Raw genomic sequence first — 21,526 nt, forward strand, 5'->3', positions numbered from 1 at the left:
CAAGACAAGGGGTACTGTCCAAACATTTTGTACTTAAATGATGATCTACCATTAAAGACTGTTTCCTAATGCACACGTGTACACAGGCATGTATACAGACACATGAAACAATATTAGCTGCATGACAAAAAGAATGTGCACATTGCTTACAGCAGTGGGATTTTTTGCCACTTTTCTTCATTGGGATTCATATCCTGCTATTCTGCAATAACAAGACAAGGTAGAGTTTGGAATAACATCAATTGCGACAGCTGAGCTGATTCAGTTGGTCTGACTTTTTAATACTTTGAGACAACAGTCTCCCTCTCTACTATCTAATCCAAAGAGTATTATTTCTCTTCACACCTGATAAGCGCTGTACATACTTGCCAATATTTCTTTGGTAACTGTTCAGCTCGTCCCATGGTGGGGGGGGGGGGGGGGGGTTGTTATACACATCATACACATGGGATGGGTCATATGCAAAAACAATCTATTACATAATAGATGTACCCCCTCAACTCAACACCTCACAGCCAGCATGACAGTAAACACTGACACAATGAAGCGTTCGTACCTTTGTATACCGGTAAGTTAGTGATCAGCAGATGTGTCAGCCGCACGAAGAGCACAGCGTGTGGTTTTCACTAACTCTACCACGCAGAATAATTTTTTTTTTCTGTGTGTAAATAACGAGACTTTCTTCCTATGCATCGGGACGCGGGACATTTGCTAAGAAATTGGGACTGTCCCGACCATATAGGGACTGTTGACATGTATGTCTGTCACTTCATTTTAAAACTTCCATCCATGTCAAGTTTCATTCTTCTAACATCATATGTCATGCAGAACATATTCCATAATGGCATTACATATTGAAGAGTATCACATAGGATAATACTTACAGTAATCATCCCTCAACCCAGTAGTGTCTAGTTTTATCTAAAGTTCTGGGAAAGAGCAGTCACCATTGACAGGACTACTCTGGATAGGATGGGGTCTGTCTGCTGAAGCTGAAATCAACAAAACAACACATTATTCTGCATTGTGTTACAGGTTATGGTCACTTCATTAGGACCTATGAGGCAATAATGTAAGCACAACTTGAGGAATTAGTCTGCAAAGGAGGTGACCCTTTGTGATTGGATACACTTTGTATAAAGCCATTTCAAGGCCCTTGTTTTTAACGAATATCACCCCACCAATTTCTTGTTCAGCATGCTAATATTGCAGCATCATTTTTTTCTGTAATTTAAGTGGGCTTCTCCCAATCTCAGTAAAGGAACTTAATAAAAATAAATTAAGCTGTCACCCCTGGCCTCAACACCACCATGGATAGATGCCCAAACTCTCCCTGCCATAGAGGGTTGTCACAAATCAATTGTCCCAGACAACTGTTTTATAATGTTCATTTGCACCAAGGGTATACAGGCTGTATAAGATTTATCCTGTTTCAAGGTTATCCAAGCAGCCCTGTATCTGTCACCATCTCAGGTGTAGTAATATTAATACTAATAATATCAGGACTATGGTTGTTGTTAATTTATGTATTCCTAACCATCACTGTATTAATATTTGTGCACTCAAGGATATTTGATATGTTTAATAAAGACACCCATATATTTTAGCTCTGGGGCAATTTCTAAGAAGCCTAAGCAAAGTGCAATGACCTAGCGATGTGCTTGGGTACGCACCAGTAATTTCTTCCCCCCTGAACCAGAGTTTGTTAGAAATCTTTAACAAATTTCAAGCAGGAAACAAATAATGCTGCATCCATAAATTAGGAAAAAGATTTGGTATCATGAGATAATAGACAGATACAAAAATATTATGCAAGTTTAAATAGTGTAATCTATTCATTTTCATGACATTGTTCTAATTTTGAATGTGCTGCTTTGAAAGGCTATTAATGTCACTGACAATCTTTGCAGCTTGTTTTTGTTTTTTGTTTTTTTTTTATCCTGCAAATTATGTCGGTGCTACAGAAACCATTGCTGTGCAATCTATAAGACAAAATAAATTAAAAAATTTTTTGCAGTAGACAAAGATCTTTTCAGAATGTGGTAAACCAACCCAATAAGTTAAAAAGAAAGGTTCTCAGGGTTTCTTACTCTGCTTCGCTTTCCCATCAAGCGACAGACCCCTTTGAAGCAGCACAGGAAGTGGGGCGTCCTGTTTGGTAAAACATATATCAAAACTCTTTTCACAGAACCGCAACCACCTTGCTGCAGATACAATAATGTTGAACACATGATTGCAAACAAACGCCTCTAGAAAATATTCACTTTGCTCATCCTTAACGCTTAAAGAGCACACATTTTCAGTTTTTGATTTGAAAGGCTCAGTTTTATCTGCATGTTGTCAGTGGCACTGTTGCTACAAGCAGTGTAAAGAGTACAAAAAGATGATCAAACTTCAAATCTTTCTGCTTGAGTCCAAAATGGAAGACATTATTTAAAGTAATTGCAGCTAACAAAATAATCCCCAACAACTTACTCATTTTCACGTCCGTGAGCTGCATCGGTCTCAAATGTGCAGTTTATAAAGCAGCACAAGTTATAACAAATATGTATTTAAAAAAGACACCTAGTACTACACTAGGTTAAACAAAGGTTACTGTTCCCTTTCACTACCTATTCATAATTTCAACCATTCTTAGTGCTTCTTGCTGTAATTACTCAAAGGTGTTTTGGCTGTGAGCTCGGGAGCTGCTTATCAGTTTCTGTTGCCTGCCATACCCATGTGCAATTTAGACTAGATCAGCCAAAGTGGCTTGCTATTAGCAAGTGTAAGCAGCATATAGCGCACTTAACTTAACCTAGGCTAGATTACTTATATCCATGGCAAACAATTCAGATGAAATTTGAAGCTCCTTACTCTACTGTTAACACATACTGTGGGGTGTGACAGTTGTATACATCTCTGCCTTCCCCTGGCATAATCTATGCCTTGTATCTATGTTCTTATTTTATCCTTCCCATTGCCACTCATGGAAAGTCACTGTACCTTTCGAGCCTTCGCAGGGCCTGGTCGTCTTCACATCAGGGGCTTTCTTTTCATAACACAATTTCAGAGAGACTTCCTACAATAAGAAAGAAAGAAAGAAAGAAAGAATATTGTTATGGCAAATATTACTACTGTGAATATTTTGGGGGATTTTGACAGATACCTTAGTACAGACAGGCGCAGTGTGGCTAAATGCTGGCAGCAAGGATCACAAAAAGAAAATCCAAATGTTCTTCATACACCAATTGAATATTAATACTAATCTTTATTTTGATATAGCACCTTTCATAATGGACCACTATCACAAAGCACTTTGCATGCATACAACACTAGGGTGTGTGAACTATCCATCAGATGCAGAGTCAGTTGCAACAACATCTCACCCGAAAGACGGAGCACAAGGAGATTAAGTGACTTGCCCAGGGTCACACAATGAGTCAGTGGCTTTGCTGGGATATGAACCAGGGACCTCCTGGTTATAAGCACTTCTCTTTAATCACTGGCCCACACAGCCTCCAACTGGACCACACAGCCTCCATATTGGATGGATGAAGATAAACTGCATCACTTACACCAGATATAAACATACTTAAAAAACATGTTAAAAAAAATGTAATTAAAATGGTCTTTGTCATGGGAAGAGAAGGGAAGATTTAAAAAAAGGTTTTGCAATCTATAATCACTGTGAACCTTTGGAAACACAGTGTTCTTTATTACTACTGTAATATTCAATAACACCACTATTATCTATCAGGGGTATGATTTACTATGTAGAAGAAGGATTTTCTGACCAGTATACATGGGGCGGATGTGGTCTGGGCGGTTCTGTTAACTGTTCAATACATTGGATTGGATTGGTTTCCCTAATTGTGCCACATGGCTCTCATTGGTAATTCATTTTCTAAACACACTGGATTGCAAAAAAAAAAAAAAATAAGTGAACAAATGTTTGTACCTGTTTGTTCACATTGTCTGCTGATGGGCTTGTCCCTTGACATGCTTCTGGTGGAGGCATGATGCCAGGTTGTAAATCACTGTGTTGCTTTGGCTTGTCTGGGGAAAGTGGATAAATATTGTAGTACAAAGTTAACATTTTGTTGAAACACAAAACAATTGTGACACTCTTATTTAGCATTTAGGCTATCATCATGAGAAAGAATAACAAAGCAGTCTTTTTTAATGTTTTTACTTTAGAGCAGCTATTAATAATTATCCACCTTTTCAAAAAATAACAAACCTCCAAAACCAAAGTAACAAAGTGGCCAGCAAATCAAACATCAAATGAGCCTTGAAGTTTTACACCCTGATTAGAATTAGAACTTGTACTACTGATGCAACTATATTATCTCAAATAAAAAACCTGAACGTCATAATACACACAACAGCAAGACTCTAACCTTGAGCTGTTAATGCTGTTTTAAGTTCTTCAAGCGTCTGCTCAGAGTCAGAACTGTTTTCTGGGGTTGGTGACAGATCCAAAGGAAGTCTTTGACAGACTGTGTCAAAATCTCTGTTGAAAGACTGCTGCCATCTTGTGGTCAAGGGGCTGCTAGCAAAAGTAACCTCTGACCTTAGCCTTTTCAATCTGCTTTTAAATCTGGAGTATGATGTCTTTACACGATCCTGCGGTGGAAAATATATATTTGTGTAACACACTCGAAAAATAAAAATTTGGATCATTTTCATTGTATAATATGTGTACAACATTAATCCTATGTTCCTTTACATCTAGTGTTAAATCCATATTTATTCACTAGTACTACTGTCCATCATGTATTCACAAGAAAGGCAGTTCTGCTACAGTTTAACATTTCATTATTTCCTCAATTAAACTCCAAGCCATTTATATGGAACATTATAATAACTTTGGAAAATCAAACATGCATGTTAAAATATGATATAAATATACATGTAATAAAAAGAGAAATGTATTACAATTTCTAAATATGTCATTTTGATGTGCAATACATGTATGTGAAGAATATGGTGGTGGACCACTTCTGTTTACCTTTTCCCTACTTCCACTACTCGTGCAGTCTAAGACAGAAGCATCTGCCAGCCGAGCACCAACTATCACTCCTCTTTACAAAACCTTCCAGAACTGCTGTCATGTCCACTCTAAACGGAACAAACCTACAGAGAGATGGGTTTGTTTTGTTTTGTTTTGTAATTACAGAATACATGTCAGTGAATACCATATGCATTACAAATAATACAGCTGGACAATCCATTAAAAAAGCATGTGCTACTCTTTAATAAAGCCAAATTTAGCGTTCTGATGGTTGGAGGCTTGAATGACCATTAATACTAAACAAACTATTAGTAAGGATTCTTCGATCGGCTAGATTAAAATAAACTATTTATAATCAGAATTTAACAGGATAGGGGCTGTGTTGCAAGATATTGTAGCAAGAACACACAAGTAATTGAGATAAGATGGCTGCTCTTGAGCTAATGCAAGTTATTTGTCTACTTATTCCAATCATCCTTAATTAGTATGTAAGGTACTAAAATAGAGGCAATGTGTGTTTCATTGCCATGATATTAATAAAAAATGTGGTGTCATACCATAAACATCAATAGATGTCGCTATTACTAACACTACTGAAAGATTTAATTCTTAAGTGATATTGTTCATGCAGTATAATTTGTATGGCACTAATTAGGCCTAACCCTTTTCCTAAATAACAGCGTTTTAGTTGCTATGTACAGTAACTATGGAATGTGTCTTATGCAGCAGGTGTTACTGATTTTACTACACTTAAGTACAATTGATCTGCACAATTAACAGGTGTGATAGATTTCAAGATCACAAACATGTTGATTAATTGGTTACGCTTACCTTTTAAAAGCAGTGTTTTCCGTCGTTATACTGTAGTACACATTTACCCCGGTAGCTGTGTTCCCGGGTGGCTGTCCAGTGTTTGGCATATTAAGGAAGTTCGGTGTGATTCTTTTACTTGGACAATTATTTTTAATTGCGGTATATGTGGGGCGGTCCATCAGATGATTTGAACGTGGCCTCGCCTGAGGTAATTTTATTTGTTTGGGGGTATGTGTAGGGTGGGTTTATGTATTTTAGAGAGTGGAGTACTGCGCTAAGCAAGTTTATGTTGTTATTTTTGGTTAATGTATGCACGTCTTGATAATTTTGTAGTCTAAAATTATATTGGTTTTCTTTGACACTTTTTGCGTGTCTGTGTGATTGTTCACAAGGTGGCTCCATCGCTCTCCTGGCTTTTGGTGGTTGTCTGCCTTTTTTTAATCTCTACAATTTAAATACTGCTGAATTCACTTCCATTAAATGGTTCCTATTTGAACCTTTATATTAAATGCTATTGAATTCGCTACCATTAAATACTATATTTGAGCCTTTATAGTAAACGTTGCTTTTGCTACCATTAAATACACCTTATTTGAGTAGAGTGCTTTGTAATTGTTTTAACTCTTGTTAACCTTAAACAAGATTTTTTCAGACGGTTTTTATTAGTCTTCAGGGCCTATAAACTTTTTTTTAAGTACAAAATTTATACATCTGTCCACTTGAGTGGACAACATGTGTCTGTAACATAACAAAGTGTCCTATTATCTTGGAACAACATTATCAATGAGTCTTTTATTTGGGAGCTGGGGGGGCGAGTAATACTAAATGGCTGATACCATTACAGCTTGTATGTATTTGAATGTTTGTCTTTTTTTTTCCCCAGAAACAAATGTCCTAAATATTTTTATAACAAACGTCTTCCTTACTGAAACAATTTTTTTACTTCAGAGTGTTATACACAAAGTTACCATCCTTCCCTCTAGTGAAATTAATTTGTCTGATTTTAGCGCTGGGTGTGGAAGTTGGCAAAGCACCTGGGACACAATGACTTGAGACACTGCATGCAGATGTATTTGGTTTCTGTGTACAAGCTGCATCATGGCACCTGTTAGCATTTTTTTGCATCAGTTAGCTTTGGCCAGTGCTTCCTCGCACTGAACCTGATTTCAGGGGGTGCTCTTGACACTGCCCTGCGCTTCAAAGGAGAAAGTGTCTCACTGGGCCTTCCTCTTTCACGTTGCTCCAGAGAGCCAGCATTGATCAGCGCTCGAGCTATGAATGCTTTAAAATACAACAGATCCTTGTCATAGAATCCTGACATTCGATACAGTAGCCATGCATTTACACAAGTCACATCAAGAAAGTGAAAGAATACTCGAATGTACTGTCTCCTGTTTGTCTGTGTCGGTACATTGATACACACTGATCCGTGAGATCCACTCCCCCCATATTTTTGTTATATAGCTTGACAGCAACTGGTCTAGGGATGTGGATCATTTCCTTTTCTTTCTTGCTCCACCTCTGGGTAGAATTCTGTGGCTGTTTGCCTGCACATGACGATGCAACATGTATCATTGAACTGTCTAGCCACCTTGTAATGGTGATTTTCTCATCATTGGTCACAACTGATGATGCACCTCTTCCTTCAGCTATTTCTCACTCTTCAACTTTGATTGTGCTCCCATTAGCCTGTTAGCTCTGCATATACCTGTTGCATAGATGCCCTGGTCACATAACCTCTGGAGGAGAGCGATGGTACAAAAAAAAAGTTATCAAAAAGGACCTTGTGATTTTTTTTTTTTTTTTTTTTTTTTTTTGTTTTGCATGTGATCACACAGGCGAAGACCCACATCAGCACACAATGCCCAGTGTACTAATTTCACCCCTGCCTCCACTTGCTCCCTGGTACACTTCAAATCAATACATGTACCTGGATGTTCCTGCTCTCACCCACACCTTCAAACCCCAGGGCCTGGGTTTCTTGGGAATGTAGTACTTGATGGACAGGTGGCCTGTGAAGGAAATAATTTGCTCATCAACAGACTGGAACTCTTCAGGATCACCTGCTTTATTAAAGGATACCTCCAGTTTGTTTAACACAGGTCGAATTTTGAAGAGTTTCTTTGTTTCCTGGCTCTTGCGAATAATTGTCTGCAAAGTGAAGGTACCGACGAATCTCTTCAAATCTGTTTACAGGCATTGCATTTGCAATCATGTCAAGGCGAAGGCCTTCATTCGATGACCAGTACAGTGTGGATCTTGGATATCTGACATAGGTCATTATCAAGTTTGATTATTAAAGGAAACTTTGAAATTCTTGGCTTGTTGGGGACAGATATTCCTTCCCTTTCTGCAGTGCATACAAGTTTGTGTTGTGGATAATTTCTTCAACCAGGGTATCAGAAAACAAGTGCATGAAGAAGTGTATGGGCTCTGTTCCCTCAACATTCACTTTGTGCTCTCCTAAAAATGTAGGCAACACTCCTTCAAAATCATTATCTGCTTTTCCATCTTCCAGCCTATTTCTGGACAGAACTGCAATATATAGCTCTTATATTACAAAATATTTAGCACAGGCCTATAGAACAACATAGGCCTAATGTGCAATATTAATCTTAATATTGCATGACATCCATTTAAGTGGACATATGGTTTAACATAAACTGTGAAAACATAGTGAGTATTTGAACAAAACATACCATATTATTCCCTAAACATTACTTTCTTTGAATATATATATTTTTACCTGCTCTGCTCTTTGTGTAAAATGATTTTACAGAAATCCCTGAGGTGCTCACTGCTGCTGAACTTTCCTCTGCCATTGTACTGGCACTTTTTTTTTTTTTTGTAGTACCTATCAAATGCCACTAGATAGCAGGCGTGTTAATTTCAGTAGACGTCCAATGAAGAGGATACCATGCATTGGTGATGTCAAAACAGTTTCTTTTGGAGATAATCACTTAAATAGCTGTCCACTCTAGTGACCTATATGCGTGAAAGGGTTAGAACATAAGAACATAAGAACATAAGAAAGTTTACAAACGAGAGGAGGCCATTCGGCCCATCTTGCTCGTTTGGTTGTTAGTAGCTTATTGATCCCAAAATCTCATCAAGCAGCTTCTTGAAGGATCCTAGGGTGTCAGCTTCAACAACATTACTGGGGAGTTGATTCCAGACCCTCACAATTCTCTGTGTAAAAAAGTGTCTCCTATTTTCTGTTCTGAATGCCCCTTTTTCTAAACTCCATTTGTGACCCTTGGTCCTTGTTTCTTTTTTCAGGCTGAAAAAGTCCCTTGGGTCGACACTGTCAATACCTTTTAGAATTTTGAATGCTTGAATTAGGTCGCCACGTAGTCTTCTTTGTTCAAGACTGAACAGATTCAATTCTTTTAGCCTGTCTGCATATGACATGCCTTTTAAGCCCGGAATAATTCTGGTCGCTCTTCTTTGCACTCTTTCTAGAGCAGCAATATCTTTTTTATAGCGAGGTGACCAGAACTGAACACAATATTCAAGATGAGGTCTTACAAGTGCATTGTACAGTTTTAACATTACTTCCCTTGATTTAAATTCAACACTTTTCACAATGTATCCGAGCATCTTGTTAGCCTTTTTTATAGCTTCCCCACATTGCCTAGATGAAGACATTTCTGAGTCAACAAAAACTCCTAGGTCTTTTTCATAGATTCCTTCTCCAATTTCAATATCTCCCATATGATATTTATAATGTACATTTTTATTTCCTGCGTGCAGTACCTTACACTTTTCTCTATTAAATGTCATTTGCCATGTGTCTGCCCAGTTCTGAATCTTGTCTAGATCATTTTGAATGACCTTTGCTGCTGCAACAGTGTTTGCCACTCCTCCTACTTTTGTGTCGTCTGCAAATTTAACAAGTTTGCTTACTATACCAGAATCTAAATCATTAATGTAGATTAGGAATAGCAGAGGACCTAATACTGATCCCTGTGGTACACCGCTGGTTACCACACTCCATTCTGAGGTTTTTCCTCTAATCAGTACTTTCTGTTTTCTACATGTTAACCACTCCCTAATCCATGTACATGTGTTTCCTTGAATCCCAACTGCGTTCAGTTTGAGAATTAATCTTTTGTGCGGGACTTTGTCAAAAGCTTTCTGGAAATCTAAATAAACCATGTCATATGCTTTGCAATTATCCATTATCGATGTTGCATCCTCAAAAAAATCAAGCAAGTTAGTTAGGCACGATCTCCCTTTCCTAAAACCATGTTGACTGTCTCCCAGTACCCTGTTACCATATAGGTAATTTTCCATTTTGGATCTTATTATAGTTTCCATAAGTTTGCATATAATAGAAGTCAGGCTTACTGGTCTGTAGTTACCTGGTTCAGTTTTGTTTCCCTTTTTGTGGATCGGTATTACGTTTGCAATTTTCCAGTCTGTCGGTACCACCCCTGTGTCAAGAGACTGCTGCATGATCTTGGTTAGCGGTTTGTAAATTACTTCTTTCATTTCTTTGAGTACTACTGGGAGGATCTCATCCGGCCCAGGGGATTTGTTTATTTTAAGAGCTCCTAGTCCCTTTAACACTTCTGCCTCAGTTATGCTAAAGTTATTTAAAACTGGATAGGAACTGGATGACATGTGGGGCATGTTGTCAGTATCTTCCTTTGTAAAAACTTGTGAAAAGTAATCACTTAACATATTTGCTATTTTTTTTTCTTCCTCTACGATTTTGCCATTTGTATCTCTTAAACATTTAATCTCCTCTTTGAATGTTCTCTTGCTGTTGTAATATTGGAAAAACATTTTGGAATTGGTTTTAGCTCCCTTAGCAATGTTCATTTCTATTTCTCTCTTGGCCTTTCTAACTTCCTTTTTGACTTGCGTTTGCAGTTCCGTGTACTCTTTCTGCGTACTTTCTTTTTGGTCCTCTTTTAATGCTCTGTAAAGTGCCTTTTTTCGCTGAATATTTTTTTTAATTGATCTATTAAACCATTTTGGCAATTTAGTTTTACATTTAGATTTGTCTACTTTAGGGATGTAATTGTTTTGCACCTCTAGTACTACATTTTTGAAGAACAACCATCCTTCTGTGGGTGTTTTCTCTATTTTACTCCAATCTACTTCTGTTAGTCTCTGTTTCATGCCTTCATAGTTTGCTTTTCTAAAATTGTAAACCTTAGCTTTAGTCTTTACTTGTGTTTGATTCAATTGGGGTATTTCCCATTTTATAAATAATGTTTCAAACTGTACCGACCCGTGTACTTTAATTATTTGAAGGGTTCTTGTGTGGTGATTTCGTTAAATTGTATTCTGAGTTCCTTCCCCCCTCTCCTTTATACTAAAAGTGGGTGGCGTAGTCCAGTATATCCATTGGATGGCGCTACACTTAGTTACGCAGCACCTTGGTGGAATACCTACTAAATAAGTGGAGAGCGTGTTGCACTTTCAGGGAGAGAATCTGTGTTGCATAGGGTAAAACGTCTGCTTTACCAGAAATAAGTACATTGTAATTATTGATTTCGCAAATTACTTTTTCAGCACTATTTTAATGTACCTCACCCCGAAAACGCTACGTGGTACATACCAGTATCGTGTTACACACACCGTTCATCCCAGTGGAGACATTTTTCTTCATTCGCAACAAAAAATGGAGAATCTTGCGGTGTCTCATTTAAAGAACTCTGTACCCAAAGCGCGAATGTTTATTGTTTTTATCACAATGGTGATGTGCACCGGTGGTCTCTTTCTGTTGCAGAATACACTGTTGAAAACAACTAAATCTAAAGGTTTCTATTCTTTCCAAGTGAAGGATTTGAAAGGGAGGACCGTTTCCCTTGAAAGGTTCAGAGGCAAAGTAGGTAAAATAATCGTATTTCGTGTTTCTTTGGTTTTCTATGAACTGTTTTCGCTTTGTTAATCATTTAAGAATATTCAGTTTTATTTTGCATTTAAATTACTTTTTAATGGCGAGGCACAAAGACCAATGCGCATGCGTTTACTTAATGTAATTATACTATTTGGGCATTAGGCTAACTTATTGTAATTCAGTGCGGTGTAGTAGGCCACTGTCTAGAGATTTCAAATTTCAAATTATTTCTATTTAACGTTTAAGATTTAAAAAAAAAAAAGTGCACATATGATATGCTGGTACAGTATTTAAGGCTAGTAGTAGGAGTGTTGTTACATTCCACTGTTATAATACTAAGGGGCTTCCGCTCTGCTTCTGCAATCATTTAACCGACAGTAGAACGAGGTTAAATGTTTTACATTAGGGAACCTTACTTTATAGGTGTGTGTGTAACAGAATTTCAAATTTAAGTATTTTAAAATGCTGTTCTTTCTCCTCCTTCCCTCTAGGCGTCTTTAGTTGTAAACGTGGCGAGTTATTGTGAGCAAACAGACCGAAACTACAAAGGACTGCAAGATCTACACCGAGAGTTGGGTACTTCACATTTCAATGTGCTGGCTTTTCCTTGCGGCCAGTTTGGAAATACAGAGCCAGGATCTAATCGTGATATAGAGACGTTTGCAAAGGAAAAATATGGCTTGTCTTTTCCTATTTTCAGCAAGATTAAGATAATGGGTTCTGAAGCCGACCCTGCCTTTACATTTGTTACAGGTATAGTATTTTGCGCACGTTTCAAAATGTTTCCCACAGTCCTGATCAATTTACTTAAGCAACTTTTTTGTTTACTACAACATATTCTTCCATAGTGTAGACTTCTGCACTCAACTATTATAAAACTTTTTTTGATGGTCCAGTTTGTTTACACCCCATATCTTGTTTCACATTGTCGCCATGAGACAGATAGAATGTTAGACTTTTGATAGTTATTTCAAATTAACTTTTTTTTGTTAAAATTTCAGGTTCAGCCAAAAAGGTGCCAAAGTGGAATTTCTGGAAGTATCTTATAAACCCCCAGGGCCAGGTGGTAAAATTCTGGAAGCCGGAAGAGCCCATAGAGAACATCAAAAAGGATGTAGTAGAGTTAGTCAGAGAGATCATCTTAAAGAGAGTAGAACTTTAAAACCTGAACTGTTTGTGCCTACACTTCGTGGCCAGGTCACACCTTAAGCACTTAAAGTGCCCTGTTTGTCACCAGAAACTAAAACCGGGAAGTTGCCTTGAACATGCCAGCAGTCTTTTCACACGTTGGCTTCAGAAGTACTCGCGATGCTGCAATGTGGGGACTACACAACATTTTCTGTTCAAAGGAATATCATTGACACACATTGGACAATGTAATGTAGCACGAATGAATTTGTTTCAGATCAGTGTTTTAACCGCATAAGATTAGTTGGGTGATTCCTCTACACTTTTTTTTTTTTTTTTTTTTTTTTTTTGGTCCATAAAAGGAGTACTGCAGAGGTTTGTAGACAGTTTAGAATAGGGACCTCCACTAGAATACCGAGGGACGAGCTAAATAGGCTGAATGTTTAAACCGAGTATCCCAAAGATCAAGAATAATGTTTTAACTGAACGCTCATGAAATCTACAACCAGTGCAAAATTTGTCCATACATGTAATCCATGACTTTAGGAATACTTTTACTCCTTTTGATGCTTCCTTGATTTTAGTTGGCATACAGCTGTATTACTGAGTTTTTAAAGTGTTAGGACAAAATATGCCTTGGCATTATCTAATGTAAATTATATATTGATAGTTATTTAATCTGATGCAGCAGTTCTTACTGCACTCCAAATGCTCTTTGACTATAAAGCCTTGACAAATGTGAATTACTAACAGTGCTACATAGTGACTAAAAAGATGGGATCATGCATTTTGTGGCCACAAGGCAAAATAGGATGTGCCAGATAGATGAGTACTGGATAAATTCAAATTTGCCAAGAGTTAAATTACAGGGCAACCTATGCCAAGTGACTAAACATCATTTATGCATATTCCTTTTTAAAATAATATTTAAAATGCAATTTTATAAAACAAAGATTCTTGGTTTTATGTATACCTGTAGGATTGACATTGAAACTTGCTTTAGATAGACTATGTATATGTTCAGCAAAATTATGATGGTGGATTCAAATTTACATTGTCATGTAAACCCATGAGTCAGTCGTGTCATGGAGGTTTTTAAGTTTACCTGTATTTTAGCTTACCTATATATTAAAAGCAGACATAACTTGGTCACAGCAAATTAGACTATCGCTAAACCAATGTTTGAAATACTGTAAGCTATATTAACATGTTTACCCCAGATTGCAGCATTTAAATAAAGTAAAAACAAACTGCTAAGTTGCATGAATCTACTAATTACATGTAAACTTGCCTCTGGGATACATTCTTTAGAAATAGATACAGGCCCTGTTTACTTTGAATTAAACATTGTTAATGGTGTAAACTGTCCATTCATAATCGACTTCAGGATAGTTGTTGCTGCACATTTTTATTACCACCACATGTTAAGACTTGCCTGGCATTAGTGTCGGCATATATTACCCTGTGCTAATGAAAACGGCACAGTAGAACTACAAGACAGCTCAAATCAACCTTTAATAACTCTATCTTGAGCTGCCTAAAGGTTCTGAGTGTATGTTTAGAAACATCTTGGCACTCTGTTTAATTTCATCCAGGTTCAGGTATTTTTTTTCAAGGGGGGAGGGGGGGTAGTTTTGTATTATTTCAGGAGAGGAGGGGGAGTAATGTGTGTTCTGTTTTGCTTTTAATATTATGTTGTGCTGAAGACAACAGATGTCGTTTACAGATCACAGCAATAATAAAACTAGCTTTCTTCTTAAGTGTGTTTCACATTTTATTAATTTGTAATATTAATTGCCAACAACAGTTGCATTTCCTTCACGTGTAGTAAAATATGTCTTTTGGGTCAGCTCTGCCTTGGAGGAACTTTCTTTACCTTCAGTTTCTGCTTCTTACCTGCAGAAGAGATATATTTTATATATATGAATACTCACCTGATACTTAAAAGATCACTTAAAAAAAAATGTATATTGACCTGCAGGACTTACATTCATTTTTTTCTTCATATATAGTTAAAATATCTGTATGTTTTTATATTGTACATCAGACACACTGACAAACAACAATTACCATTTTCTTGACTACACAGTCAGTAGTGGGCAAATGACTGAACCTAGTAAATGCAGTGGTGGTGCTATAAATAAAAGCTACAGTACCTGGCTTCGATAAAGCCTCCTGTAAATGGTTTGTTATTTTAATGTGTGCTTATTTTGTTACAGCTTAAATAGTGTATTTTTTTTTTTTCTAAATCTGATAGCATCCTAAGACTTAACATATTCCAACACTAAAAAAAGGTTATGGTGAAATAAATGTTCTTCTGCCTATGAATTGATCTATAGTTGCATGGCATGTAGTGATGTGGGAGTGCCTGTAGCTGCTGGTATGCAAATCACAGCCAGCTAACAGTACACTGCCTTATCAGCACAAACTTGAGCTACATTTATTGAAAAATATATGCACAAGTCTGCTTGTTAAAAAAAAAAGCAGCTGGCAAGCTGGAGCACAGAACCAATATGCATAAAAATCACGATAAAGTAGTGGAAACCATGAAACAAATGTGACTTCAGTAAAGTGGGGGGAAACAAAACAGTTGTAGTAACCGAATGACTTGGATGTAGCATGTGCAGTCAGAGGGCAGCAGCAACGTAAGCTGATGACAGTACTCAAAACCAGCTAACGTTACACTGCCTTCTTAACACACACAGAATCGATAAAGCCTTACACATCTTGATGTATTATATACTTCTAACAATACATTTCATTTCGGCTGGCATGGTTTTAACAGCGTGTGCAGCAAGATAGCAGCAGCAACGTAAGCTGATGACAACATTTAAACCAGCTAACGTTACACTGCCTTCCTGCCACGCACGAACTCAATGAAGTCTTCCACGTCTTGGACACATTTTCCTTCTGTTCGGTGCAGACGTACTCACCGTGCAACAGGTGGCAAAGTAGTAGCGGCTGCTACAGACAAGAAACAGAGCAGCCAGATAATACTACACTGCCTGCCTGACACAATGAATTATATTTCTGAGATATTTGAACGTACCTAAAACGTCCACAGAACTTAATGAATGCAACAGTGTGGAGTGTAACTAGTAACTGTCAGTCTATAGCCACAACAGCCATCTAGCAGTACACTGCCAAAATGATGCATTCTGGATCTGTTTCTGTTACAAACAGCGCTCTGACTGTACTTCAGCAATTGACGTCATCATATTTACAAACAGTGTTGTTGAATGTGGCAATGTTAACTGTAACAAACAACCGTCTCAAACGGAAGAGCCATTTAGCAATACAGTGTAAAATGATGCATTCTGCTACACTACCGAACTGATACACTGTTTGGGGTTATTGGAGGTAGCAATGTGGAGTGCAACCAGCAGCTGTCAAATACACAACATCCAGTAACAGAACACTGCCACACCGATGCATTCTCCGGGGTTTTACGGTTCAGTACGGTGCATGTACAAACTACAAGCATATCTGTCACCAAACATATTCTGAATTGACTGCACTTGCAGTCTATTTCCCCACCTAAAATATATTGAAAGTGTAACAGTACTTACATTGTTTTATTTACAAGTATCTTACCTTCCTTATCTTATTTGCATACTGTTTTTTAGCCCCGTTGAATTCTTCTGCAAGTGTGCACATTGTTTTCCTGTTAATTGCGACAAACAATATATTTATCCTGTTTAGATGTTATACTAAGCAACGTGAAAACGCACAAATAAGTAAATATAATCGATATAATTGTGTTACTTACCCACAGCATGGCTTCTGCCGTTTTGATTTTAAAAGTGGAATATCTCTCTAATTTCCATTCCATGTTTTAAAGTGTTATGACAATCTCAAGCTTCAAGGTTTATAATAAGCTCTACCTTTAATTGCTTGTTTTTTCTATTTTTTTTTTTTTTTTTTTTTTTTTTTTTTTTTTAATTTACAATACAAATAGCCTTTTTAAATACCCTACCATTGCTCTTTCCATGGCTGCTTTTGCTTCGCTAAACATTTGATTAGATACCTTTAAATAGGCAGGACCGGCGGACAGAGCAGCGGGAATCACTCTAATTTTGATTTGATTGGTGGAAGCCGCGGACAGGGTTACGTCACGACAAGGGATTCCCTCTTCGGAATTTTGAGCTTAACAATTCCACAGCAACTTCAACAGAAGCGCATGGTCTCTTTGGAGATGCGTTGTGAAAACACACGCTATAGGTTTCTAATTGCATAGGCTATAAACCCGCCAAGTTGTGCACAGGACTGGCGGGTGTATGTGATGATGATGTTGTAACTGAGGCGGCTGGAGAAGCGGTGAAATGTGGACTGCAAATATCCAATGAGGTGGATTTTAGAACAGTTATTATTATTATTATTATTTATTATTATTATTATTATTATTATTATTATTATTAGTTACGTTCTGCCACCCTGTTATAATTTGATTGTTGATTTATTGAATTAATTCTTTTCTGCCTTCTTAACCTAATTAACAGTTTTTTGCTAGGAAACTTCCCAGTCAATTACAGATATTCCTGAAAACTGTCCTGTTACTCTAGAGCGTCACCTATTGTTTAAGGTTTTGTATGACATTTAATTAGTTGTGCATGGTAGTCTAGTCACACTGTGTGTGTGTGTGTGTGTGTGTGTGTGTGTGTGTGTGTGTGTGTGTGTGTGTGTGTGTGTGTGTGTGTGTGTGGTGGGTGAATGCCGATGTAACGTTTATTGTACTATACATTACAGTGTGCAATGCAATGACATTCTCTGCTGCATTATTATTTACATGTTTAGGAAGTAATATAACAATTCTAGACATGTAGGAAATTGTTGCACAGTGTTTGCCCTGCACTTGATTTTCCAAATGTACCATAAAGTTGTGTATTAATGGCTATAAGGAGTTTAATTGATGAAAAAATGAAAGCCGTTCTAGTAAAAAGATAAACAGAAGCAGAACTCCCTTTTCAAGTAAAAACAGGATGTAATTGAATGTGTGTGTGTGTGTGTGTGTGTGTGTGTGTGTGTGTGTGTGTGTGTGTGTGTGTGTGTGTGTGTGTGTGTGTGTGTGTGTGTGTGTGTGTACAGAAAATGTAGGTATATTATTCCATCAATGTTCAATTCATTTGTTGCAATAAATACGGAAGGGCCTAATTAATTACAAAAAAAAAAAAAAAAAAAAAAAAAAAAAAAAAAAACACTTTATAACCACTGTTGCTTTCTATGTTGTTTTAAATATTGTACAATGTGAAATAGGTGGCTCGAAGACTTCAACCTGTCATTGCGGTTTATATATATTAGCAGCTCGTGCTGATCCCTGTTTATCTTGCCACCTGTCACGACCATATGCTGTCTTAGTCAGCGGAGGACTGCACTGACGAGCGCATAGATTGGCAATGCACCAGGTGCTTTCAATGGGAAACAAAACAGATGCTGCTTAAGTAACAGAAAAAAAAAAAAAAAAATCAGACTTCAGCTGTAGTTCTGATTAAAGTCTTGTCTGTTAAATGTGTCAAATAAACACGGCAAAGAGGGGTCCGGGTTGAGCAGAGTGTTTAGCCTAGTTTTGAGAATCAACGAATTGATGCATATAATGTTATTGTTGCTAAATAGTTAATTGTAAACACAGCAAGAGTAGATAATATGTTAGCGTCATTGTATTACACTATACATTTTAACTTGTAATTCTTAAACGGTGCTGTGGTAAAACGATAAGAAACTTTTCGGTTAGTGGCTTCAGTCAACCTCCGAAACGTTTGTCTACTTGATCTTTTTCTTTCTTAAAGTTTACCTTAAAATTTGAATTGACAGTTAATCGATGGTTAGATATTCATATATAATTAAATCATTCGTGTGACTGAAACCTTTAAATACATATTGCAGCTATCGTTACGATTCCCCCCTCAACACACCATCCCATGGAAGAAAGGCTTATAATCGTATTTATTTATTTGTTTGTTTGATTGATTGATTGTTTGTTTGGCTGGTTGGTTGTGTCTGGTTATTTATTAATAACAGACAGTAAAACTATATAACAGATTATGACAAATATTGTATGCAGCTTTAATGATACAAAAATATGACTATATTTATACCAGAATCAACAACAATGTGTGTAATTTTAATTTGTGACAACCATACTAATGATCGCTTATAATATTACAACTATTAACTATTTGTGTCAGGGAACATGTTTTTTTTCCATTGTAAGAAAAAATAAAAAAGATAGTACCTTTATATGCGCTTCTGTTTTTTATTTATTAACTTTTATTTATTTGTTTATTTTTGTCAAACACTGAAAAACCTCAGTATTTCGAACAGTCCGCGATTCTTAGCTTATAAGATAGCTAAAATGTGTTAATGTATTGTTATCTAAACGATCGTTTGATAGCAAATACAGAATGCTTTTAGCAAATGTGCTTTGTTTGTGAAGCTTGTGCGCATTGCTGCACGTGTATGTATTCTACCACATGCCATAAGCTAGGCTTCATGCATACAATTTAAAAATGTCATTCAGATATTCCCCATTCATTTCGCCTGCAGCTATTGATGTTTGTTTATGTATGTATTTCTGTCTGTAATGTTTGCAAAACAGTCTAATTTAACAAACCCTCTTTCTAACCAAACCTTGGATGCAACAGCGTTAATATTTTGCACTTTAATCTGCTAAAAGAAGACTTGAGGGCAGAACTCCCGTTCACAGGTGTTGTAGAGTTGCTGCACGATATAGCCCAGTCGTCATGGGAACAAAATCTCTGCGGCAGGATTCAGATGTTTTGGATTGGAGGACCTCTGTTACTGGGGTTACAATAGCACTGCTGGGGACTCTGTGCCGGGAAAGCCAGGTCTAACTGTCTGGATAGAAGCGCCATTCTTGAAAGCTTGGCGCTGGTAGTAATTCATAACGGCCAGTGCTGTCAGTAACATTAAGAAACACTCCTATCACAGACCTCTGAACAAAGGTCTGCTTGTGGTACTTAATCGCATTTTAAAAATGCACCAGGAAAAATATGAAATATTTGCATTGGAGAATACTTGGGGGTGCAGTGTGCTATAAAGCTACTGTCAAGTGTCCCCCCGCCCAGTCTTTTATTTAACTAGCAAACGGTTTTCAGGAAATATTTGTCTTAATAAGAAGTTGTCCTAGTTGCGGTTTAATACATATTTTATACATATCATTAATGAGTTACCGCAGAAGAAATAATGTATAGTATAATATAACGGTAAATAGCAAATATATAATCCATATTTTATAAATGAAACAATCACACTCACGGATTTGAAATAAGATATGATGAAATATAACAATAAATAGCAGAAATATTGCCCAAAGTAAAAGATACAGGTTGACCTACGTATAAAAACCCTTATCTATTTCTTCAAAGCAATCAGGCTGTGAAATTTTATCACCAATATGCTTTAATTAAAAGAGTATAATAATGTGTTAATTATTTTCTTACTGCATTAAAAACAGGTAGAGAATTACACAGTAAGAAATGTAGGGAAGACATAGCCTTTGGTCCACTGACAGACAGAACACATTTGAGCATACAACGATGAGTTCATTTGTTCCCTTGTTAACATACCATTACAAAATGCTGGATCTTTTTTATTTTTACCCACCAAAATATTGCCCCACCTCGTGCAAAAAAACAAGTATATAATGTTAAATATGTTTTTAGCCTTTGTAAATGATTATCAATATATGGTATAATTTTGACATATGCAATATGAAAACAATATGGTTATTGAAGGTGGCATAATAATACATGCGTCAACATTCTTTATAGGGCGTGTATACTATGCATCACAAAAAATACAGACAATGTAGTTACAGACATGTAAAGCATGTTTTGCCTGTTTCCTGATCTTACCTAGAAAAGCTCCAATAAGCTAATATGCTTTTTTTTTTTTTTTAAACTGTATATCATGTATTATGCATTTCTCTGTATTTAAAGTATTATGGATTTTCTTGTTGTTACTGCATCTTTTAAAGCGCTTTGTGATGGTGGTCCACTATTTATAAAATAAAGATTTATTGATTGATTGATTGACCAGACCCAAGGTCTGATTTCTAGCACTAGTGCCGTAGTAAATGCTACAGTGCAGTTAATAAAACGCACAAAGCATGTATTATAACACCGCTGTCCACTGTGCTTCGGTTTGAGGTTACCGTAACCCACACATATTTCTTCAAAAATATATTCAAACAACTGATTTATTTTTCAGAAGGGAATTAGCATAGGTTATTTATGTACTGTATTTTATTCATTCCACATGACAAAATCATGCTCAGGTTTACATGAAAATATTAATCATTTGTGTCTCCCACAGTTTAGCCATTTGTAGATGTTGTAGACATATCAGATTGCTTAAATTGCCCAATTAAAACAGGCTTGAGCCAAATAGGCAAAATCAGCTTGGCCAGTTTTATTACTGGCAGCACCGGGAAATTATAAATCACATCTTCAAGCTCTGTCATAGCTCTGCCACTTAGGTAGTCAACTCTTGAGCACTTCTCATGAACAGGCAAGAGAAGATTCTGCTACCCAAAACTGCAAACAGGAAGATGGTCATAAGAGATAACCTCAAGTGTACACTGCAGATCAAGTATTTAAGAATGAAACCTACATTTTATGTAACAGATCATTAACACATTTTATTATTCATACAGGCTACTTTACACTTAAAGATATAATCTAAAAAAGGAAATAAATAATCTGTGCAATAAGATTCAT

At 36.7% G+C, this 21,526-nt stretch overlaps 1 protein-coding gene and 1 long non-coding RNA gene across 2 annotated transcripts; one reads left to right on the forward strand and one right to left on the reverse strand.

Annotated features, from left to right (window-relative positions):
* Positions 1-11,208: 11,208 nt before the first annotated feature.
* On the forward strand, positions 11,209-14,418 carry LOC121303998 (probable glutathione peroxidase 8). The gene is made up of 3 exons (XM_041234916.1): positions 11,209-11,651; positions 12,155-12,416; positions 12,665-14,418. Exons 1-3 carry the CDS (start codon positions 11,346-11,348, stop codon positions 12,823-12,825), a joined length of 729 nt encoding a protein of 242 aa, XP_041090850.1. The 5' UTR covers positions 11,209-11,345; the 3' UTR covers positions 12,826-14,418.
* A 176-nt stretch (positions 14,419-14,594) lies between these two features.
* Positions 14,595-16,728, reverse strand: LOC121304004. The gene is made up of 3 exons (XR_005947900.1): positions 16,561-16,728; positions 16,386-16,455; positions 14,595-14,687 (listed from the first exon to the last, which is right to left on the reverse strand). It is a non-coding gene; the product is annotated as an uncharacterized LOC121304004 (long non-coding RNA).
* Positions 16,729-21,526: the final 4,798 nt, after the last annotated feature.

The sequence above is a fragment of the Polyodon spathula genome, chromosome 2, assembly GCF_017654505.1.
Source record: "Polyodon spathula isolate WHYD16114869_AA chromosome 2, ASM1765450v1, whole genome shotgun sequence".
Lineage (NCBI taxonomy): Eukaryota > Metazoa > Chordata > Actinopteri > Acipenseriformes > Polyodontidae > Polyodon > Polyodon spathula.